Source organism: Amblyomma mixtum, chromosome 5 (genome assembly GCF_055824585.1).
Source record: "Amblyomma mixtum isolate Tamu chromosome 5, ASM5582458v1, whole genome shotgun sequence".
NCBI lineage: Eukaryota > Metazoa > Arthropoda > Arachnida > Ixodida > Ixodidae > Amblyomma > Amblyomma mixtum.
Window position 1 is genome coordinate 195,694,965 of NC_143016.1, and position 25,038 is coordinate 195,720,002.

General features: G+C 49.9%; 1 protein-coding gene and 1 long non-coding RNA gene across 2 annotated transcripts in view; one reads left to right on the forward strand and one right to left on the reverse strand.

The window, feature by feature from the left end:
* LOC149345347 (uncharacterized) overlaps window positions 1-8,452 on the reverse strand; it is a 99,340-nt gene extending 90,888 nt beyond the window's left edge. Inside the window, exon 1 of the mRNA XM_089546597.1 lies at window positions 5,660-8,452. Coding sequence (XP_089402723.1) covers window positions 5,660-8,452 — 2,793 coding nt within the window. The remainder of the gene's footprint in view (window positions 1-5,659) is intronic.
* A 6,341-nt stretch (window positions 8,453-14,793) lies between these two features.
* On the forward strand, window positions 14,794-20,558 carry LOC149345348 (uncharacterized). Its single transcript, XR_016283274.1, has 2 exons — window positions 14,794-15,622; window positions 18,347-20,558. It is a non-coding gene; the product is annotated as an uncharacterized LOC149345348 (long non-coding RNA).
* The last annotated feature ends 4,480 nt before the right edge of the window (window positions 20,559-25,038 follow it).

The window sequence follows — 25,038 nt, forward strand, 5'->3', positions numbered from 1 at the left end:
GATGCAATTGATTTGTGTCCGGAGTTTACGAACGCCCTACGTCATTTTCAGGTCATAAACCCCCACTGCTTGAGAATTCCATTTGCATACACCACAAAGCGGGACAAGCTTTGTCTTTGTTTAGTCTGTTTACATAGTAAGAAGCAGTAATTTGACAGAACATTGAGGTCGTGCACTACGCGCCCTCTCAGGTTTCTTTCTCCCTAAATCGTGCTAATTCGGAGAGGTGGAGGCGAAAATTTGCACAGGTAGCAAATTTCTTCTTTATTTTTCACGGCTACGACAGATAGCGTGCCATATTCAGATCACGTGACGGAGTGCAAAGCGTTATGCATTGTGTTTAAAATATGCACATCAGCATCATGTGGCAATTTTTACTACTTCTGGCTGATTACAGACCAGTCTTGCCCATTTCCACTTGTTATAAGCTTCTTTGTAAGCACATCGTACAGTACATAACTTCTCACAATCACAGTTCACAACACCAGCATTGATTTCGATCCGGATTTTACACTGTCATACAGCATAATGAACTTATGCACGGCGTAGCTTGCCCACTAAATAATCATGATCAGATCGACGTCATTTTTATAGATTTTTTAAAGCATTGATATTGTCTCGCATTAAAGGCTTCTCAGAAACTGTTCACAATATTCAACGGCATCAAATTACTCGACTAGATAACCGACTACTCACACTTAGGATCTCACTTCGCCGCTTTCAACCATGCCAGTCATCATCAATCACAGTGACATCCTTCACACGTCATCCAGGCGTCCTTTTCTTTTGCGGCTCCTACAGTGCGTGCAACTTCACGGACCCACCGACTAGGCATTGTTCCGTTCAGACAGCGTTTTCTTTTTTTTTTTTCCGCTAACAGATAAAATAGGAATAATCTAGAGGGTTCAAATCGTTCACTGCCAGCTGAAAGAGTTCGTCGTGGAGTTGGCTTATAATATGACATTTTAAACTGTTTTGAATGTTTTTTATAGTTATTTACGTTCTAATTCTCTGCTGGAATCTGTACCCACTCCAGCTATGTCTCACGTACGAGCCAGCAGTAAATAAACAATAATTATTATGAGCCGTTTTTTTACCTGCGACAACAAGATGCAATCCAAGCCCTAACATCATCGCCACTCTCGGGCACGCTACAGCAACGAGCACCCACTGCCGCACGTCGAGTCAAAAAGCCGAGTCTCAACCTGTTCCCGACATCAGCACATTTTTCGCCTGGCAGCCATGCGGTTCATGTGGCAACCAGCAACCATACGGCAACCATACAGCAACCATGTGGCAACCATACGGTTCATTCCTCAACGCACCATCGTCAACAACACTAACGCTCACTGGTACAGCAATCATAACAAGCGCTGATCTAGTAAGAAGAAGCGACTTTTGTCGCCGAATTCCACGCAGTTCTTCAATGCGTTACTGCAACGCACCGTCAGTCACCTATTCTGCTTTCCTGCTGTTACCTGGTCTAATCTCGCCAAAACACTATCACGGAATAATATTGAAAGTGACTTCGTAAACACTTGTCTAACCTTTGGACTAACGCAAGTAGTCGCCCAACCAACACGTCATAGCAGCAATTCGTCTACTACACTCGATCTGATCCTTACCTCTGACTCCGTTAAGCTCTCTTCGCTCACATATTTACCAGGTCTTAGTGACCATTTCATCGTGCACGGTTCGTTCCATTGTCATCTACCGGGTACACCAACAATAATGAAAACAATAACATCATATGACAAAGGAAACTATTCCGCAATCAATACTGCACTTGAGGAATTTTCCGTCTGGTTTCTTGAGGAATTTTCTAAACGTTCTACTGAGACTAACTGGTTACTTTTCAAAGATAAAATGCATGAGCTGATAAAGACGTACATACCCACTATCACTGTAACCGATAAACAATCATCGCCATGGTTCAACCGCACGCTGAAACGTCTCAGCAACAACAACAAAAAAAAAACTCTTCCGCTCTGCTAAACGAATTAACAACGAATGCTCATGGAAAAAGTATTACACTGCGGAATAGGAGTTTGAGTCACTTGCCAACAAAACAAAGCGTATTTTCTATTCATCAGTTTTGCCAACGATGTTAAAAAATGACCCTAAAAAATTTTGGAGTACTATAAACCCTAAATGCTCGCAACCATTACAATTACACGATCACTGCAATCACCCTATTCCTGCAAGTCAAAGAGCCGAACAACTAAACCGTGCATTCAGTTCTGTTTTCACGCAAGAACCTGCTAATAATTTACCAGATTTTCCCCATTACGATCACACAGTTATGCCTGAGATCACCTTTAAACCCCCCTTGTATTGTGAAAATCATTGACTCATTAAGGCTTTCATCTTCTGCAGGTGTCGATGGCATTAACACCAAGGTACTAAAACATACGAAAAACAGTGTCAGTGTGATTTTATGCCATATTTTCCAGCAATCATTGTCATCAGGAGTGGTGCCGGAAGACTGGAAAGTAGGCAAGGTTGTTCCAGTCCCGAAAAAAGGTCCTCCATCTTTATGTTCTAGTTGTCGTCCCATTTCACTCACTAGCGCTTGTTCGAAACTAACGGAGCACGTGCTTTACTCTCACATAGTAAAATTCCTGATATCTGTCACTTTTTTCATCTTAATCAGCATGGGTTTCGCAAAGGGCTATCATGTCATACTCAACTAGCTTTATTCATTAACGACATAAGCTCTAATCTCGATTTAAACATTCCGGTGGACGCTCTCTTTTTGGATTTTGAAAAGGCATTCGACAAGGTTCCCCATCAGACTTCTACTTAAACTTTCAAGCTTACACATAAACCCCCTTGTATTAGATTGGATACGCAATTTTCTCACTAACCGGAAACAATTTGTGTATGCTACTAAACTTTCGTCATCTTGCTCCCCGGTCCTTTCCGGTGTCCCCCAAGGCACTGTGCTTGGGCCTTTGCTTTTTCTAATCTATATTAACGACCTGCCTAATAATATCACTTCTCATATCCGCCTATTTGCAGACGACTGTGTAATCTACCGCCCCCTCCATAACACCTCTGATTCTCGCTTACTTCAAGACGACCTTAAACGTGTTGAAGCCTGGTGCAACAGTTGGTTCCTTAAACACTAATGTCCTTAAACACTAATAAAACGTCATTGCTTTCTTTTCATCGGCGCCAAAACTATCAACCCTTCAAGTATGAAATAAGTGCATCTGAAATAGCATCTGTTCAATCGTATAAATATCTCGGCATCACATTTTCTAACACACTTAATTGATCAGCACACATAACAAACATAACAAACGAAGCCAATCGCACTCTTGGCTACCTCCGCAGGAACTTGCGACTCGCTCCTGCTTCAATTAAAACATTAACATACCTCACATTAGTCCGGCCGAAGTTGGAGTACGCATGCTCAGTCTGGGACCCTCATCAATCTAACCGTTCGAACACCCTCGAATCAGTTCAGAATCGCACAGCTAGATTTATTTTTTTTCGGACTACTCGTATCACACCAGTGTCACTGCACTTAAATCTGCAATAAGGGAGTAATTACTCATTGACGTCCACCCGAACGCAGCCATACGGCTACAAAGGAAAGCTTTACAGCTTTCTCAGAAACTTCGTAGTTAAAGAAAAATTCGTCCTGGTCCGGGGTTCGAACCCGGGACCACCGCTTCACTGGAGCAGTCGCTCTACCAATATTTTTCCGTCATTTTTGCTGCGTACCTCGCGTGACTGGAATGAACTTCCCATAGGTATTGCCGACATCAATAATTATGATATGTTCCGCGAAGCTATTGCTATCTTCGAAAAACGTAGCGCGAAAAACAAGACACAGGTAAGGTGAAGACAGGACACGAGCGCTTTCTCACGACTGAATTTTTTATTAGGAAGGATATCAGAATATATACCATAGATAAGGAAGCGAAGAAGAAAGAAGGAAAAAACAAAAAACAACTCAAAAAAGGAACAAGACGAGGAGATAAAAGGCCGGCGATGGAAGAGTGTACATAGAATAGCAACATAAAAAACACGTGCACAAAGCTATTGCTAGCATTGTATACTCGGGTGTTATTTAAATTTGTCTCTGCTGTATTTTCTAACCTTATTCTTGTGTTTTGCCACTCCCCCTCTGTAATACCTCTGGCCCTGAGGGGTGCGATAAATAAACAAAAAAAAGCCTCATCGACATAAGCTCAGGGGACAGAGAGGACGCGCCACAGCTGCAGAATAATGCCCTTCCCACGGCGTCCTAAAAAGATCTTGCTGTCGTTTCAAATCTTCATTGCTCGATGCGGTGTATACATCCCTGACATCCTTAACTACTGGCGGAGACTGTTGTTCTCGGTGCTTCGTTCTTATTCTGTGAATAGACGCCTTGCTCTTGTTTGCTTTCTTTCTATGGCAACCTCGAGTCGTACCCCAACCAAGGCCACTGCACGAATTGCAGTTTTACTAAGTGCACGTTTTTCTTCCTAACATCCCAGACTTCATTGGCAAAACGTTAGTGACATATGAAGCAGATCAAAACCAAGATGTAAAAAAAAAGCGCGGAGTTTCCTTGAAGTTTATTTACACGCAGCGATGCACGCTAATTGCAGTAGCAGCAGTAGAGTGCTCAGGACTAGTTTTAGCAATGGCTGTCTATAGAATTTAAGCCACGTGATGCGGCGAAGTATTATTACCAGAGCTAATAAAAGACAAAGTCAGAAGAGATGGACATAGCCTGTGCGGGATATAAAGTTAACTTCATTACTAATGTCAATGAAAGCCACACAGCAGGCGGCCCTGCACACGATAAAAACAGGAAATGAAGAGCACAGAAAAGACCAGAAAATAAGCGCTCTGAGAGCAATGGTCAAAACTCGGTCAGTCGGTTGGGTTGACGCGGACTGGATGCTTTAAAATAATAGCGCGTTTGCATCTTAGAAAGCGCCTGAGAGCTGTAACTGATGCATTTTTTTCCCTCTAAATATGCAATGACCTCAAATCTCTCTGTTCACGCGAAGCGTGCGCTGGCTCATACAAGAAATGGCGGCAGGCGAAATGAGCAGCGTCAAGCTGAGCTGGAACTAATGCGCACTATTCTTGCAAGCAGTAATTATTAAACAGCCGGCGTAGCCGATGTGGCATTTTTCACCGGCACGAGAGTAGATGTATACACTACCCTCTCCTTGAAGGCAATTTACCCGTTCATTATAGCGCGCTGATATGTTCGACGCCACACTTTCAAGCCACGCCCGCAGTGACGCCTGGTGTTTCACTGACACCATCACTAAGTAGTGGACAAACGACGGATGCTCTGGCGCTCTCTTACCCGCCACGTGGCTCTGTCGCTAGGGCGCTCGTCTACCGAGCTGGAGTAACCGGGTTCAAACCCGGCCGCGGCGGCCGCGTTTACATGGTGGCGAAACGCAAATGTGCCCTCGTGCTGTGAGGCTAATGTCAGTGCGCGTTAAAGATCCCCAGGTGGTCGAATTATTCCGGAGCTCTCCGATACGGCACTTTCACTCCTTTATCCCTTTCCTTACAGCTCGGTTCGGGTGTCCACCGAGACAGTTACTGCGCCATTTCCTTTCCTCGATACCAATTTGCTGCGGCCCACTCACAGTCGGCCCCCATGTACGAGAGCAGCACTGTGGAGGGGACTCACCGCGGCAGTCTGGGGGTAGAGCCTCGCATCAGCCAGCAGCCGGGTGGCCAGGCAAAAGCGCGACGGGACCCGATCCGAGAGCGGATGCTGCGAGTAGTCTTCGTAGCCGGCCGTATAGCGAGAGAAGCGGTACGGGACGCGCTCGTATGACCGGCTGGAGCGCCGGAGTGTTCCGTCCGAGTGCCAGCTGCGGCGCTTGTGTCGGCGCTTCTTGCGGCGCCGGCTGCAGTCGCCCTCGTCGCCCCTCTCGTCCAGCAGGTCGGACCGGTCTCGCCTCTCCAGGTCGTCCCAGTCGCCCACGCGGTCCGCTGCGACCTGGTAGCAGGTCACCGACTGCCTCGTGGTCACCGTGTCGCTGGAAGACTTGTCATTGGCTCCCTTGATTGTGTATCGCTTGCCCGCGCGAAGCTTCTTTGGGTCCACGCGTGTTATGTGCGTGATGAACTCGAACTCCTTGGAGCCGCGGTCTGAGCCGCGGCCTGAGCGTGAAGCCGACGAACGGCGCCGCCCCGTGGAAGTGCTCGCGCGGGAAGTGCTGCCCCATGTTGAGGAAGATGAGCTGCCTGAAGAGGACGAGCTGCGGCGCGTCGTCGAGGAAGAGCGCCTCGCTGTCGACGAACTCCGCCGGCGCCTTCGGCGGGGCGTCTTTCTTGGAGGAGCGTCGCCTTCGTTGAGGCCCAACCAGGAGCACAGGGTGCTCACGCACGAGCCTTGCTTGCGCCCGGCCTTCTGACGCCGCGAGCGCCTGCGCCGCGCAGGCGACGAAGGCGACGCGCGGCGGGAGGGCGGCAGGGCAGGAGGCATCGCCCGAAACTCGTCGGCCACGTTCTCCAGCATCTGGCAGCACTGCTCCAGCGCGTTCGCCACGCTGGCTGCTGGTCCCGCCGGCCGCGCCGTCGCCATCGGACCGAACATCTGGCTGTGCACCATGGTCAGAGCGGCCGGAGAGAACTGAGGCTGCTCCTGCAGACGCTCGAACGGAATGTCCCCGGTGCTGTCCCAGTCCCTGAGTGCGCGCTGCTTGGCGGCGCGCCGGCGACGCCTCTTCTCCTTGCGAGCGCGGCGCCGCCGCCGGCGCTCCGTGCGGCGCTCCGTGCTTCTGAGCCGCTTCAGCTCGCGTTCCGTTCGGCTGTTGACCATCATGCTCAGCTGGTTGAGAATCTGAGCCTCCTTCTGCACGTCCGAGCTCGAACTGCTGACACGGCGCGCGCTGGCCACCGCCAGCGGGGCCGCCGCACCCATCATCGGGGACGCAGCAGCCATCATTGGGGAGGCGCCCATCAAAGCGGGCGAGGCCATCATCAGGGGCATGGCGACGCCCTCGCGTGGAGGGCTAACGGACACCTTCGTGTCAATGCGCGGCATGCCGTCGGCGCCTGTGACCTTCTTGGAGGTGGTGCGTATGACGCGCGCATCGGGACTGATGTCGATGCCGCGTGCTCCGTAGTACACGCGGGAGCGCCGGCGGCCCACGCGATGACCGGGAAGCTCAATGCGCCGAATGATGTTCTCTTGAGATGTGGAGTAGCGCGGCTCGCCGTCTGGTGATGGAAGCTCGACAATCTGCTGTCGAGTGATGGCCTCGATGCCTTTCCGAGGCGGAGGCGGAGGCTCTTCTTCGGGCTGGATCATTTCGATCTCGGTCTTGGTGCGTATCTTGATCTGCGGCCCTCCGGGAGCTTGGACTACCTGTTCCGTTATTACTCCCGGCTCTGACAACTCGATACCAACTGGTACGACATCCACTGCTGCTGGCATTGCCGGAATAGCCTGCACGTTAAACTGCTGGGCTGTCGACTGGTCCGAAGAGCCAAAGAGTCCGGGCGGTGGCGGTCCCTCAGGGCAAGTCAGCAGAGGCTCTAAATTTGGCGGCTCTTGCGACGACAGCCTGTTGAATGTCTCGGGCGAGCCAACCATGCGAATCCTCTCCACCACCGGCCCGTCCAGGGAAGACGAGGAGGAGCGTTCGTGCGTGATCATAATCATGCCATCCGGGAAGCCCATGGGAGGCAACGGGGGCATGTCCTCCTTTGACTGTGGCTGCGGCGCAGCTGGCAACACCTGCTGCGCAGCAGGTGGAGGCGATGGAGGGGCAGGGGGAGAAGGCGGCGCTGGTGCCGCTGCTGGCGGTGGACTCGCTGGAGGTGGGGACTTTTTCTTGCTTCCCCTCTTCTTCTTGCCCTTTGATTTCTTCTTCTTGCCCTTGCTCTTCTTCTTTTTACTTTTCTTCTTCTTTTTCTTCTTTTTCTTGCTCTTCTTGCTTTTCTTACTTTTACTTCCCTTGCTCTTCTTCTTTTTCTTCTTCTTCTTCTTTTTCTTTTTTTTCTTCTTTTTCTTCTTTTTACTGCTGCTCTCGCCCCCGCCGTCTTCATCATCGTCGTCTCTTTTGATGGGCTTGCCCAGTTCAAAGCGGTAGTTCTTCCTGCGCCGTTTGCGCTTTTTCTTCTTTTTCTTTTTTCGCTTTTTACGCTTGAGCGTCTCTTCGTGCGGTCGCTCGGGCAGCACTGCCTGCTCCTTGGTGTCGGGGCGACGCTCCAGGTGCACCACCACGTCGGACGCCTGGTGCTTGTCGAACTCCTGGACGCGCACATCCTTCTCGAAGGATAGCCTCTTGTTCTCCTTGATGATCTCCTCACCCCAGTCCAGGTCAGAGGGCGTGTCTCCCATCGAGATGTCCCACCTGTAGTGGTAGCCGCCCTCGTCCTGCACCACGGGGCGCCGCGTCAGCGGCGTCACGTCCTGCGGCGCCGCGGCGCCGGCCGCTGCTGGCGGTGGTTGTGGCGGCGCAGCCATGGCCTGGCCTCCGGACTTGGTCGGCCGCTGATCTTTCTCCCCACGCTGTGGTCTCTCTGGCCGGCGCACGCACGCTGCCGCAACTCAAGGCCCGGCAGAAGCCCCGCCGCATGTCATCATTACGCGTTGCTGCCTCAGGTGTCCGCTACCAAAGGGCACCACAGCATGCTGTTCGTCCTCCATGCGAAGGGGCCTCGTCCTCGTCTTTGTCCGCCACTGCAAAGCGACCTCTACATGGGGGCACAGCACCGGGTGTATGCGCATCACTTTGAGCCCTTTGCCATGTCTTGCCTGCTAACAAAGTTGAAAACGATCTTTTCCACTAAGTCTTCACTTCGAGACCCCAAAAGGAGTAAAAACATTCTTCTTTCTCTTCGATCGGGCTCCCCCTGTGGCTGCCCCGTGGTGGCGTTACAGACGCAGGCTTCCTTCTTTATTCGGTGCATTGCAGGCAGGAAGATGTCTGCGTGGCTATCAGAGCTCTGCCTTGCTAAGGAGTCTATCTGGAGGCTAGTTTGACTGCTATGCACTAGCGTAGTGGATGCTGTTATGGACATGGGGCCGTAGGACAGCACAAGTTGCTGAAAAAGGAATCATTCTGAACACAAATTATTGTTCTGCAAGGTTCTGCCATTGACCTTCAATGGCCTTCAAGGTTCTGGCCCATTTCCCTTACATCCGTACCATGTAAAATTATGGAACACATTATATACACGCATCTAGTTAACTTTCTTGAAGATAACAACTTTTTTTCCAGTGTGCAGCATGGATTCCGTAAAACTTTCACCTGTGAAACTCAGCTAGTCTCTTTCACTAATGATTTGCATGCCTATCTAGACTGGTTTTTCAATTGATTGCATATTCCTCGATTTCTCCAAAGCTTTTGACAAAGTTAACCATACACTACTTCTTCATAAACTAAGCTTCCTAAACATAGACCCTGCAATAATTGACTGGATTAATGCTTTCCTCGCATCCCGCGTTCAGTTTGTAACCACTAATGAAGTGAACTCACCCTGGGCCCCAGTTCAATCCGGCGTTCCGCAAGGGTCAGTTCTAGGTCCTCTCTTATTCCTGATTTATATAAATGACTTACCTTCTCACGTTTCTTCCAAAATTTGTCTTTTTGCGGACGACTGTGTGTTATACCGTAAACTAACTGATGCTTCAGATGCTTTAATAATTCAGAATGACCTCAATAATATTGTGGAATGGTGTAATACATGGTGCATGGAATTAAATATTAACAAATGCAAATCAATGAGGGTATCTCGCACTAACCACATAAGTCCTACTTATATGCTTAATAACGTCTCATTAGAATCGATGACATCATACCGGTATCTGGGAGTTCTCATTACCAATAATCTATCTTGGAAATCGCATGTCAATTATATCACTTCTAAAGTCAGTAGCACCCTTGGATATATACGCCGTAATTTCCGCCTTGCATCATCATCATTAAACTTACTATCGTACACAGCTTACATTCGTCCACAACTTGAATACGCGTCATCTGTATGGGATCCCGATCACGTAACACTCATACATTCTCTTGAGGCAATACAAAATCGCTCAGCCCGGTTTATCTTAAACAACTACCAAAGGACCGCTAGTGTTACTAATATGAAAACCTACTTACAACTACCACTTTTATCGACACGAAGAAAGCTATCTCGCCTGTCTCTCTTTCATAAAATATACCATCATAACACAACCTTGCGCTATCTTTGGGTTCAACCACCGTCATACATTTCAACTCGCCGTGACCACAGCAAAAAGGTACATATTCCACACTCAAATACGCTTGCATATTCATACTCGTTTATTCCTCGGACAAGCAATGACTGGAATAACCTACCAGCATCACTAACAAGTATATCTGAAATTGAGAACTTTAAATCAGCATTACACAGTTTCTTTTCATAGCTAGTGCTCATATCATCATCATGGCGTTCATAGATGGTGTTCATATTCCCAATACGACTGTTTGTTTATTAGGAACTGCTTTCCTTGTTTATTTGTTTTCCTTGCCATATTTTTCTGTATTTATTAACACCGTTACTGATGTCGTAGTTTACTCTTTGTACCTTTGTTCTTTTTCATTCTTTTTGTATGCTTACTTTCGTTTTTGTACTGGTTTTACAGAGATTGTGTATATATTTTACTAATAACTTTTTTGTGTAAATTGTGTATGCCTCTGCATCCGCCCCTCCCCTCTGTAATGTACATTTGTACCCTGAGGGTATAATAAATAAATAAATAAATAAATCAAGCCCAGCTGCGGCCTCACTCAGCCGTCTTATGCCGTCCCCTCAGATCACTGCGTTTCTTGTACTTAATTTGAACCCCTGCCGTTAAGCTTCGGCGAGTCGATTACGCTTCATACTGTTCAGAAAAACGTGGAAAAAAAACGCGAGTGTAGCAACTACAAGACAGCTCTTTGTCTTCAGGCCCCATGTTCCAGAATTGACATGAGAAGACTGAGTAAATACAACGGTTAGATACACTCCTCTTCGGAGATCCTGACAGACTGCTATCCATGGCTTGAAACTACCGGTGAAATGCGGTGTGTTCGATTCAAATTCTAGCTTTTGCACTCAAAGTCAGGACCTGCGGTCTCTGCTTGCCCTAGGAAGAAGTATTGTTTTGAAGCTAAAGATTCACTACGGAATCATGGGCTTCAATCGCGGACCGTACTAATGTGACCTTCAGCTGAGTTAGAGGTAAAAGCATGAAAAAGAGAAAAAGAATTGAATCGACATCCATGACTGCGAGTCGAACCCGCCGCTGTGTGAACAGATCTCCGTTAAGGGCCCCTCAGCCAAATCATTTTCCACTCGCCTAGCGCTTCTCTCGATAGAGGTTTTACAGGCTTCTTACGATGTTGGTTTTTTGCCCCCCACTTTCTATTCTGAGCACAATATATTAATTCCAAAATGCACAGATACAACTCGGTTGAACTCAGTTGAGGGATGTTATCCAATTTCCCTCAGTAATGTAGATTACAAACTTTTTGCAAACGTTCTTTGCAATCATCTGCAGCTAGTTGTTGCTCACTTAATAGGCACGCATCAGGTCTGCGGTATCAGAAACCGCAGCATCCAAACCATTATTCATATTGCACGTTCAGTTTTGAAGACAGTACCAGATGAGGCCGGACATGTAGCTCTAATGTAGACTGACCCTGACAAGGCCTTCGATAAACATAATAAATTATTTCTAGCGCAACGGGGTCACAACACAAGGAAGATGACAACACGGGCGCTTGATAAAGTTCATCACGATTTGTTTTTTGCCATCTTAGAGCATGCAAAGATTGCAGATGTTTTGCTTAGATATTGGAGATGTTTTGCTTAGACTGTGCTATAAGGAGTCCTATACAAGGCTAATTGTTAACCATGAGCTAAAAAAAACCTATTTTCATTGAAATCATCTATTCGCCAAGGCTATCCATTATCGCCTTTGTTGTTTGCCCTATATCTTGAACCCCTTTGCCTCAGTATTATTACTAGCTCAACTATCAGTTGTTTTTCTCTGGCGCAATGTGAAATTAATATTTTAGCCTGTGCGGATGATGCTGCCCTCTTTTGTTGTGACAAAACGAGTGTAATTGAGGCATTACATTTGACTGAGCAGTTTTGCGAGGTATCAGGTTTGCCTCTTAATTTGGATAAATCCAAGGGATTTTGGTTGGGCCATTGAGGTACAACGCCAAGTCAATATGTTGACATAAGCTGGGAATTCGGGACCCTTCACTACCAGGGGTTGGTCTCCACCAAATTCGCAACAGTGGAGCCTACTGGGATTCACAGATCATCTCCATGAGGCGACAAACCCAGGCTTGGATGGGTAGGGAACTGCGAGTGTTTGCCCGTGCTCAAGTCGGCAACATTTTTTCATTTGCAAAACTTGCCTATGTGCTGCAGGCTCTCCACTGTGCGAGAAGAAATTGCAGGTGATGCACAGAATATTTGCCACCTTCGTGTGGCGTTCCCAATGGGAACCCATGCGTCGCGATAAACTAATTGTTTCTCTACAGTCTGGTGGAATAGGCCTTGTTCATTTATTCGTACATCAGCTTGTTTTGCGTTTTTTTTCTTTTTACACAGCGTCAAACCAACCTTTTTTAGCTGCTGTGCTTATTAGGCGATCAGTGCTAATATGCCTTTCCTGTTGGCACCGACTGGACACACTCGTGAGGGGCTTATATGGGGATTACTTAAGGAAGTTGCTGACACCTTCAATTCCCTCACTTTGCGCGTTTCTTTAGACTACCTGTATAGCCTCTCCAGAAAGCAGATGACTGAGGCACTTAAAGAGTATTTCTTTCCTCTACCATTATTTCGCAAACTTTTCTAGAGTTCCTTGACACCAGTGTTGTAAAACGTATTAGGCGAATGTGGATTTCTGCTGCTGCAAAAAAATGCTTCTTTAAAATGCACACATCTACGTTGCCTGTGAAGGCATGGCTTCATGAGAAGGAGATGCTTGCGCCATGGACGGTGAATTGGCGCTTTTGCAGTACACCATAGACAGTTGGCCATTGTTTTTTTTTTCTGTGCATTGATGCTGTGTTCTTCAGAGACATATCACAACGAACAATTAAAAAGGACAGTGACATCACACCCTACAGTATCCATTTTTTTGCCTGTGGAGAAAAACTGTGTTGTGCCATGTGATGTATTTATGTGGCTGGGACTGTTTAGTCTCTGGAAGAACCGCGCGATGGACCGCCACGTCGAATTACCACGGTCGTCGAAATCTTTATTTCGTGAACAATCCGCTTTGGTGCGCGGAGTATATGCTGCTCTGCAAGAGCCGCCTAGCTGACTTCCTTATCTGGATGCATGCGTGTGCCTCCCGGACTTTTGCTGTTTTGGAAGGTGGGGTCATGCGGGGGTATGGTGGCTTTGTGTCTTGAGGCGTAAGCATGTTTATATTTTTCTTTTCGGCACTGTTTTCATGCAATAACAATAATAAAACTACGTTATCGCCGCAGCCAACACGCCACGTTTTAAACTGCACCACACTCTCGCGCTGTGCATTGGAGCGCGTCGTCTTCATCAACTTCCATCTGCTCCGTCTCGCAGCATTGCCTGCTCACCGTCGTCTTCTACGTAGCACAAATCTGTGCTTTCGCTCTGATTCGAATGTAGTAAGCATTCTCTGTAGTTGTTATCACTCCCAACACCTCATATAAATATTTTTTCCTTCATAAACTGTCGAACATAAGTTTCTAGGGTTCATTTTACTCTCAGCACAATCGCTGGTGCATTTGGCATCTACCCCGTATGCGGGAGGTGTGGGTTTTGATTCCCAGTCCACCGACGATGCAATAATGCTTTGTAGGGTTTAACGTCTCGAAGCGACTCAGGCTACGAGGGACACCGCACTGAAGAGCTCCGAAAATTTCGACCACCTGGGGTTCTTTAACTTGCGCTGACTTCGCACAGTACGCAGGCTCCTAGTATTTCGCCTCCATCGAAATGGTGATATAAGTGCAAGCTTACCCCTGGCTGATGCTCTGCTTTTCTGGGTGAAATGCTTTGAAATCGGTATTTGGCCCCACCTTGCAAAACGAAAACGCCCTGTGGCATGGCGTTCTTTGGCCAGGTATGCGCTTACTGCATTGAAATTAATTTTGATCATCATCGCACATTCAGTCTGACCGTTCTGCCCCGAGTGTTTTGGCCCACAATCCCACGCTACAATTTAACTTAGCAGTGCAGGCAAAACATAAAGGCAATAGCAGGAGCTCGTCTATCAAAAGGCTGCTTCGGAGTACGCTGCATGCCCACACTACAGTTAGGACGCCGAAGAGCCTCGTGGCATCTTCCCTGCAGTGAAGAGTATCCTTGTTGTGTCGGGAGCAGATGCGCGCTTTCTGTTAAAACTTAAAGCCTTTCCTTTCTTTGGAGGAGAAATTCTGGAGGCCCGTGTACTGTGCGATGTCAGCGCACGTTAAAGAACCCCAGGTGGTCGAAATTTCCGGAGCCCTCCACTACGGCGTCTCTCATAGCCTTAGTCGCTTTGGGACGTTAAACCCCATAAACCATAAACCAGAAGTAATCTGCAGCCAAGACGCAGAGCACTCCCCCAAAAACTTTGTGTCACGCACAGCCGTGCTAGTAATGGCAGAGTAAACGCTTTGCTGGTCATGCAGCTTCTGCGTAGCACAGCTTGGTGCACTGCCTAAAGCAGCGGCGCGAACATCTATCAAAAACCATGCTTTGGCCGCTTTTGGCCCAAAGCCAAACTTCGGCGGGAGTTTCATGAGCATCAGGAGTATTGAAGGACCCTGTTAATAGCCTACAATTGTGCAGGCAGTGCGGTGTTACGTCTCGCCTTCGTCCTGGGGAAGACAACGACATGGCAGCAGCGAAACGCCGACAAACCCCTAGACGCGCGTTGGGTGAGCGCCTGGATTGCCACGGAAGCCGCGTCCGTCTGCCCGGTTGAGCGAGCGTTTCCCCTACACCGAGTGTGAACGCGCGTTCGTAATGCGCAGGAACGCTGCTCATGGACATTCCAGCGTCTACGCTACGGTGATGGCATCGCCCCCCCCCCCCCCCCCCTCCCCCAGCGCGTGACGGCGGTGTGATCTCTCGGGAGTGAGTGAGTGCGTGTGTGTCTGTGATTGGTGCCAGTGAGAACTTCCTTCCCCTGCAGGCCCGGCCCCCATCTAGGGACCCTAGGGAAGGGAACTCTTTAAAACCCCGGCAGCGGCACGGCCGAGGAGCTTTTTGTCATCGAATGATCTCCTGATGAGCTGTCGTGATGCAGCGTTCCTGCAGCTCACTTGCAGATATGTAAATTCCTGTATAGAGCCCTCTCTCATTGTCTTTTTCCAGCAGCCTCGTCTCAGACGTCCCTCATTCTCTCTCCGGCACACGACCATGCTACCTCGTATGTAACAAACTGGTGGCAGCGATGGGATGCTGCTACCTCGTCTTTAACAAACTGGTGGCAGCGGTGGGATGCTGCTACCTCGTCTTTAACAAACTGGTTGGCAGCGGTGGGACGCGAAACATCGGACGCCAGCGGAGAGTTGCGGACAACGGGACGCTGAGCAGCAGAACGGCGAGTCGGGGGCAGTGCAACAGCCCTTTGTGATGACTGGTTGCCTGCAGCGGAACGACTGCGCTGGATTCTTGGCTGCGATGTTTGGTGAGTGCGGGACTTTCTTCTGCTGAGTTTTGCCAGGCTTTTGTTAGTGTCAGAAACAGAGCTGGTAATTGGGTTGTCGTTGCTGCTGGGTTAGTTGCAGCAAGACAATAGTGGGCAGTAGAGAAGGCAGCACTCGGAGCAGCCATGGATTTGAAGACGCTGCGCAAACCAAAGTTACTGGAGCTTGCGAAAGAGTTGGGTCTGGAGGTATCAGACAAACTCAGAAAACCAGAACTGCTGAAGGCTATTCTTGCGTGAGAGGCTGAAGATGACGAGCTTGCGGAATGCCTTGAGACCATTGAGGAGAGGGAATTGGCAAAAAGAGAAGAAGAGGAACTTGAACGTAAAGAAAAACAAGAGAAAGAGGAACGCGAACGTAAAGAAAAACAAGAGAAAGAGGAACGCGAGCGTCAATACGCTTTGGAAATGAAGCGTCTCGACATAGAGATGGAACGCGAAAGAAAGCTGCGGGAACAGGAATACGAAAGAGAGATGCGGGAAATCACGCGTGAACTTAACGCGATCAGAAGTATGAGAACGCGATCTCGCTTAAGAGTTTTCAGAAAAGGGGAAAATTTCAGAACTTTTCTAGAAAATTTTGAGAGAATTTGCATGGAGGAGCAGCTTGACCAGAGTTATTGGCCAACTGTGTTGATGGGATTTCTCCCATGTGAACCTTGTAATGTCTGGGCGAGGTTGTCTGACGAGGATGCCCACAACTATGCAATAACTAAAAGTGCGCTCCTCCGATACTTTCGTATTCCCGCGGAGGCAGATTTGGAAGGCCAAATTGACGGTGGTAAGCTACACCGCGATAGGGTCAGGGACCGAGTTAGAAGCTCCGCTCAGTCGCCGGATGACACGAGTGCTGTGCAGAAGTGGCGGCATAGGACAGGTTTGGTCCAGGAAAGAAAGGGCACTTCGGCAGCGAGGACCGAGGAGTTCGGTCAAGAAGCTAGCGAAGAGTGCAGATCCACAAGCCGTGAGGGCTCGGGGGATAATATAGGCACTAAGGCTAGCAATGAGGAAGAGTGCAGATCCGCCAGCCATGAGGGCTCGGAGGATAATGTAGGCACTGCCAAAAATAAGGAAAGGGGCAATGCGTTGGTTTTGAGCCCAGAGAAGTATGCACTTTCCGGGAAGGAGGCTGATTGCTGCGATCGAGAAGGTAGTACCCAGGACAATAACGCTACGTTAGCCGAACAGCGTCTCATAGTTAAAGTTCCGTGCAAGAGCGTTAGGGTAGTAGGATCGATTAGCAAGCCTCAGGAGAGCAAGTTATGCTCAGCAGGAGGTAAAGTGCTGTCGGGACAGCTGGCTACTGCGACCTGCGGTGACTCACCGAAAGCACGAGCCGATAATTCGAACTTAAGGGTGAAATACGGCTCGGTGCTGCGTCAGAGAGAAGATGCGGAGGGAGAGGACACCGCGAGAAAGGGAGGCGCGCAGGGCCGTTCTGCGAAGGCAGTTTTAGGAAAGCGGCCGCGCTCAGAGAGAGCCAAGCCAAGGGGTAGACCGCAGAAAACGGACGAAGGACGGGCCCAAAACATTGTAGGGGTTAAGGCCGGTGAACAACGTAATCGTCGGATACTGCCACCACGGCACTCCAGATGCGACAGGCACCGCACTAGGGCCAGACTGGCTAGGCGTATACAGACAGCGAGAAAGCCACCTGACCCATTGTGGCCACGCTGCGGTAGCAGGACGCGTAAAACTCGGAGCGGGCCACAGAGAAGCCCGCACTGCTACCGTACGAAAGAACGCCGCAGGACGCGTTCCAGAGGAAGGACGTTGCCGAATCAAGAAAGGAGTTCTCGTAGGCGTTTCCTTCATGCGCGACCGTCAACCCCTCGCTTTCAACTGTTCAGACGCTGCTCGGGTGATGATGACGCGCGGCCGGGGTGCGGAACAAATCGTAGTTGCCTGGCGTCTGGGGCTCGCAGGTGTCGAAGAGCAGTTGATGTTTGTCGATTGTCGGCTGCTAAAGCCACTGTTGGTGTGCGTCCGCGCAGGGCGCGGTTGAAGAATAGGCGACCCCTTTGAGCCGCGGCGCGGCTCGCTAGCAGCGGATTCCGAGGATATCTCTGCTGTTTGCTTTTTATTTTTTAAACCATTCCTGCAGACAAAAAGTTTTGCAGAAAAAAAAGTTTGAGCAGGAATAGGTTTCCGACGCGTTGTTTGCATTGAAAGCGTTTCTTTTGATGTGAAATTTTTTTGAAACATGCACTAGTGGTGCCCATGTGTAGCAGCGTCTGCTAAAACGCGAAGTGCTAACCAGACGGGCCATTGTAGGCCACTAGCATAACCGCCTGGAGTTGATTTTGTGGCATTACGGAAATTTATGGCTTTGTCTCTCATGTTGAGCGAAGCTTATGGATGGTTTACAAAAAGGGGAAGTCTTAACGGCAACACGATGGCTCAAGTCGAGGTTCGTAACGCAAGAGTCAGCATCATAGTTGCGTTTTGCTGGTCTTTTTCTTCCTGATGTAGGATTTTGAACCAATTGGTTTTGTTTATTGTTTTAAATTGAGATGCGCTTTGTGGTGTAATGTGCCGATTTGTGGGCATTTTCTCAGTGCTGCGGAACTACTCCCAGGGATTAATTGGCCTTGTAAGAAGGAAAGAACCTGGCATTGCTTAATGGGGATTGTGTCGTGCTTGCGGACTGAGCGGTTGGGTTTTCGGCGTGGTTCTAACGCTAGCGGAGCACGACTCACTTTGCAGTGCCCTTTGGGAACCTGCACATGCAAAGGAAGACTTCGGGGTGCGCTGAGCTCCAGAACCGCCGAGAGACAACCGACTCCGGTTGAGACCAGCCTCAAGCGACATCCCTCCGGACAGCGGATGCTGTCCCCTGTCCATCGGGATCTCCTTCCCCCGGCGGGGCAGTCTGTTACGTCTCGCCTTCATCCTGGGGAAGACAACGACATGGCAGCAGCGAAACGCCGACAAACCCCGAGACGCGCGTTGGGTGAGCGCCTGGATTGCCACGGAAGCCGCGTCCGTCTGCCCGGTTGAGCGAGCGTTTCCCCTACACCGAGTGTGAACGCGCGTTCGTAATGCGCGGGAACGCCGCTCATGGACATTCCGGCGTCTACGCTACGGTGATGGCATCGCCCCCCCCCCCCCCCCCTCTCCCAGCGCGTGACGGCGGTGTGATCTGTCGGAAGTGAGTGAGTGCGTGTGCGTCTGTGATTGGTGCCAGTGAGAACTTCCTTCCCCTGCAGGCCCGGCCCCATCTAGGGACCCTAGGGAAGGGAACTCTTTAAAACCCCGGCAGCGGCACGGCCGAGGAGCTTTTTGTCATCGAATGATCTCCTGATGAGCTGTCGTGATGCAGCGTTCCTGCAGCTCACTTGGAAGATAGCCCAAATTGTTCCCATTTTCAAAACAGGTGATCGCGCATGCCCAGCTAACTATCGTCCAATATCCCTTACTAGCATATCTTCTAAACTTCTAGAGCACATTATATCATCAAGCTTAATGTCTCACCTTGATTCAATTAATTTCTTTTATCCTCATCAACATGGCTTCAGGAAATCATTTTCATGCGAAACCCAGCTGGCAGAGTTCACCCAAGACATCCTTAAGGCCATAGACGACAACCTCCAAATAGATGCAATCTTCTTAGACTTCTCGAAGGCATTTGATCGCGTACCTCACAACCATCTGCTTGCGAAACTTTCGTTCCTGGGAATTCCTGCTAATCTGATATGCTGGCTCGAACATTTTCTAAAAGGACGCTCGCAGTTCACATCCGCCAATAACATCCAGTCACCCTTAACAGATGTAACATCTGGTGTCCCTCAAGGGGCCGGGTTATCACCATTACTCTTCTTAATATACATCAACGACCTGCCCTCTAATATTCAATGCAAATTGCGACTCTTTGCGGACGATTGTGTCGTCTATAATGCAATAAGTAGCCCAACCGATAACCTCACTTTGCAACAGGACCTTGACGTTATTGCATCATAGTGTGAAAAGTGGCAGATGCCTTTAAATCTTACTAAGTGCAAATCGTTGTCCTTCACTCACAAACACACCTTGACGAATCACACTTACAGCTTTTCATCAGTCCCTATAACCGTTGCAAAATCTTACAAATATCTAGGTGTACATCTCACATCAACACTTTCTTGGGTCACCCACATTAGAACCATTTGCTCCGACACTTCACGCACACTTGGCTACCTGAGAAGGAATCTGAAATCTGCATCCCTTAACATAAAACAACTCGCGTATGAAACATTTGTGCGGCCAAAATTAGAGTATGCATCATTCATCTGGCAACCATGGCAATCGTATCTCACCATCGAATTGGAATCAATCCAAAATCGTGCAGCTCGGTTCATCACTTCATGTTACTCAAGAGAAGCCAGTGTCACCGCCCTCAAGCAGTCCCTCCGTCTCTCAACACTGGAATCACGCCGCGTCGTTTCCCGCCTATGCTTACTTCATAGATTTTATCATAACACAAGATCACGGCACGCTCTATTAACCGCACCACTACGAACGTCCTCCCGGCTTAGTCACGGTAACCCGATAGCACGCATCAGTGGCCACACGTCAGCTTACAACAACTCATTTTTCCCCAACGCAATAGCACTATGGAATTCACTGCCTAACGACATCGCTGCATGCACTGATCACAAAACATTCCGCGAGAAAGTAAAAATTCACCTCACATAAATCTTGATCACTTCTGCGCTCTTTGTAGCGAGTATTGCTTGACATATCTTTATTAAATGATGTATCACCTGCTGGGAAACCCTGATATGACTGCAACCCCTTTTATGTTTGTTTGTATGTTTGTTCTTTTTATTGTTATGCATGTTCCCATCATCGCCGTTGGAAACCAATATGCCCCCCCCCCTTATGTAATGCCTTCGGGCCTTTAAGGGATCAATAAATGAAATGAAATGAAATATGTAAATTCCTGTATAAAGTCCTCTCTCATTGTCTTTTTCCAGCAGCCTCGTCTCAGACGTCCCTCATTCTCTCTCCGGCACACGACCATGCTACCTCGTATGTAACAAACTGGTGGCAGCGGTGGAATGCTGCTACCTCGTCTTTAACAGCGGGTACCCTGTCTTATCACCAGCACGCTCTTTGTGCTGCAGCACGCAAGTCAGCATATCCACTGCTTTCCCATACATTTTTAGTTCACTTCATTTATTTTCTTTCAGCTGTCTGCAGAGCTTGTAGTCCCGGCTCATTTAATGGTGCTTGCCAATATGCAACGATCGGCAACTCTGTCCTGACTGTTAAAGGGGCCACGACAGGTTCGTTCTTCACATTGGGGTTTTTGGACTTCAGCAATCAGTATAAGAGCCTCTGATTCAATTTTCAAAATTTGGGTGCCCAGGGCACACTCTATATTCGAAAACAATGCGATCGAAATTGAGACCAGGAAACTCCTTGCACCGGCAGCGATCGCCATACTTAATGCTCTCGTGACGTCACTGGAGCATTACGGAGCAACGTCGTTTGCTATCGTTGATGCAATGTGGGCAGCGAGGTCTCTTGTTCCCTGTACTTTCGCGGGCGGTCGTAGTTGCAGCGGTGCCTCATATATAAGTGACTAGTGCTGTAAAAGCGATAAGAGTAACGTAGTTTTCCGGTAGGGTCCGGTCACACTAGGCCGCTGCAACGCCAGTCGACGGTCGGTGGGCTGGTCGCTACGCAGATGGCGTCGCTGAAGCATCGGCATATCAGGCTGGAACCGACAACGACGCCAGCACGACCAAGGACCGCGTATCATAGTAGTGTAAAGAGTGAGCTTCGCTGAACTCTTGGTTTGGTTTGGTTTATGGGGTTTAACGTCCCAAAGCGACTAAGGCTATGAGAGACGCCGTAGTGGAGGGCTCCGGAAATTTCGACCACCTGGGGTTCTTTAACGTGCACTGCATTGCACAGTACACGGGCCTCTAGAATTTCTCCTCCAAAGAAATTCTAGCCGCCGCGGCCGGGATCGAACCGCTGAACTCTTGCCACATTCTTAAATTTCGGTGGACGGCAGACCTCTGGCCCACTGCTCCTTTTGTGACGAGGCCTAGCGAGTCCGCAGGATTCGTGTGGGCGATTTCGGTTATTGCGGAGAGTGAATTCACAGCTCTTCACAGCAAATAGCCGTCGAGCTTAGTTTTGGCTACAGCGACTTCAAAGTATCGACTGCCTACATCGCAGGACGCCCGTACGGTAAGGGAGGAGTGCCGATGTGACCCGGTCTGCAGAGCATGCGTGTTGAAGGTTGGCAGCCGGCAGGAGTCGTCGGCGTCGTCTGTGGACAACAAATTTGGCTGTTTTCGTTGATGCAAGATGATGTTGGCCGATGTATGCGGCGAAGCTCGGGAGGTCTCGGGCATCGTCTCCCTGGCCACATCCAAACCGACCGCGGATGCGGTAGCCCAACGTCCGTCGGGCGCTATGCATGAAGCCGCAGGCGTGGCTGGCGTCCGAAATATTGCGCCAGGAATCCCTGATGAATACTCCGAGCTGGAGCAGCCAGATGGCTGTGTCCACAGGAGTTCCGTTCTGCTGAACGCGTCCCCAAGCGATCCCGCAGATGCGGAAGGCGCAACTGGTTACGCAGCTCCCGGCCAGCAAGGAAAGTCCAAGCCAGGTGGCAATGGCTTCCAAACGTTTGGGTTTACTTTCTGCAAACAAGGAGATAAAAAAGCTTAGGGGGGGGGGGGCACAAAGCACAAGGGGAAAAAGCTGCTCAGGGGAAGCTTGGCTGGCGCCAAGCACCGTTACAATTGCTGCAGCAGGTTGGAGAGAAGGGTTACGAAATAGACTAAATGTGAAAACAACAGGAAAAGAAAAACCCAAAAAGATACAATTCAGAACAGCAAAAAAGGGAGAAAAGAAAACAAAAAGAAAAACGCCGAACAACACTTATTACAGAACACAGTCATGCACAAAAAAGATATTTCATACAGGTTTCTTACAGAACAAGTGAGCACGTCGATGTTACGTTGAGTAAGGTCATTTAGTAACTTTGGCAACCTTTGTTACCCATAATTAGTTCGCGGATGAGGAACTCGCCAAGTCACCGGAGCTCGAGAAGTGTAGGGGGCTACGCGCTTTGTGAGATTAGCGAGAGAGCAAAGATGACCTATTCTATTCTTTGTGCCTTTAAGGTAGGATAAAACCAAGGGGGTTATTGAATAAGGCGGGAAGTTTTAGGGCTCTGAGATCACGGAAAAGGGGAGCAGAATGAAAGTCTTGAGGCTTGCTGCATATAACGCGGAGAAATTTTTTCCGGATGGCAAGCACTCTATGAATGTTTGTGCAAGTTGTTGACCCCCATATAAGACAGCGGTAATTAAGATGACTTAGAAAAAGTGCATTATATTGTCCCGACTGTATAGCCGTGACATATTTGGTGGAGCCGGCTGGGTAACGTCCCATGTACATTGACTCTGAAGACACCTTTGAAGCCAGCCCTCAGCGCGTGGAGACAACCCCCGTCCACAAAGCGAGCCGCCGCCTGCGAGGCCTACAGCCAGAGTTGAGTGGCCTGACAAAACCGGCAAGAGATATGACATCAACCACAGCTAGCCAGACCACTCAACATTTTGGAGCTGACACTCCCTTCGTACTTCACGCGCCCAGGTCACCGCCGACGTTCCACGGTGACAGGTTCGAGGATGTTGAAGACTGGTTGGCCAGTTTCGACCGTGTGGCAGCCTTCAACCAGTGGGACGGTGAGCGCAAGCTGAGGAACGTTTACTTCGCGCTAGAGGACTCGGCAAAGATCTGGTTCGAGAACCACGAGTCCTCTTTTGCCACCTGGGAGGTTTTTCGTCGCGAGCTGCTGGCGACATTTGGCAGCAGTGAACGAAAAGAGAAGGCGGAAGTCGCTCTGCACTCGAGATCGCAGCAGCCTAATGAGAGCGTCACCATGTTCGTTGAGGACATGATGCGCCTCTTCAGTCGAGCCGACCCTGCTATGGCCGTGGCAAAGAAAGTGCGGCACCTGATGCGGGGCGTTAAGGAGCAGCTGTTTGCTGGACTTGTCCGCGACCCTCCAAGGACAGTGGCCGATTTTACGAAGGAGGCAGTGAGCATGGAACGCTCCTTGCAGGAACGCGGTGCACAGTACGGCGGGCAGGCTAGTATGGCAGCCGCTCAAACCTGCACGCCTACGACGCTGCCTCCTGAAGATCTTCGAGACCTTGTAAGGAGCATCGTTCGCGAAGAACTCGCGAAACTCCGCTTCGAAGCTCCACAGGCCAGCGTCGCCGCCCTGTCGGACGTGGTACGGGATGAAATCCGTCGAGTGGTGCAGCCAGCACCAGTTGTTCCGGAGCCGCAGCCGCAACCCTACATCATGACCTACAGCGAGGCACTTCGACGGCCTGCGGCAGTGGCACAAGCTTTTTCACCTGTGCCGGCTGTGCAGTACCCACGTCCAACTGTGCCCACCACCGTGCTGCAGGAATTCCGGCCCGCCATGCGTAAAGCGGACATGTGGCGAACGCCGAGGAACCGGCCACTCTGCTACCACTGCGGTGAGCCCGGCCACATCCTGCGCCACTGCCCCTACCGTCGGATGGGTTTAAGGGGTTTCGCTTCAGACGCTCCTCGACCACGCTACGGCGAGCGACCCCAGGAGATTGAACAATACCTGACGTCCAACGTGCAGGCTCAGACCGTGCCGCGACGCCAGTCTCGATCCCCATCGCCCAGGAGACGACTCTCTTCTCCCAGCCGCCCGTCGACCTCTGGCGAATTCAGAGGCAGGTCCCCACGGCGGGAAAACTGAAGACGGCGTCCTCTGGGGGTAGGGCCGCCGCAGCTAGAAAGAAACAAGAGCCTCCACTCGACGATCTGCAGCGACGACGAGACCAACGACCACCTGACCCGACGAGCCCACCGCCGACGAAGAGCCAGCAGTTGGCTTCTACGGAAATTCCAGTAACCGCCGATAACTGTAAAGTAACCGCACTGGTAGATACCGGCGCTGATTTCTCTGTGATAAGCAGCCGGCTAGCCACGACCCTTAGAAAGGTTTTGACACCTTGGACTGGGCCCCAGATCCGCACAGCCGGCGGCCATGTTGTGACGCCGACCGGCGTTTGCACCTTACGAATTCAGATCCGCGGCGTCACTTTCCCCGGCTGCTTTGCTGTGCTTCCTGAGTGTTCTAAAGACCTGATTCTCGGTCTGGATTTCCTACAGGAATATGGGGCTGTTATCGACTTTAAGGAGCTGATCGTCTCGTTTGCCGCACACCGTACTGTTGGCGACGAACCGCAGCAACGCAGGACTAAGTTGCGGGTCTGCGATGATAACGTGGTGATTCCGTCGAGAACCACCATGCTAGTAACTGTGGAGTGCGATGACAGCGCCGGCACTCATGGCATCGCTGAAGCCAACATGTCACTGCTCCTGGGTCGGCAAGTGTG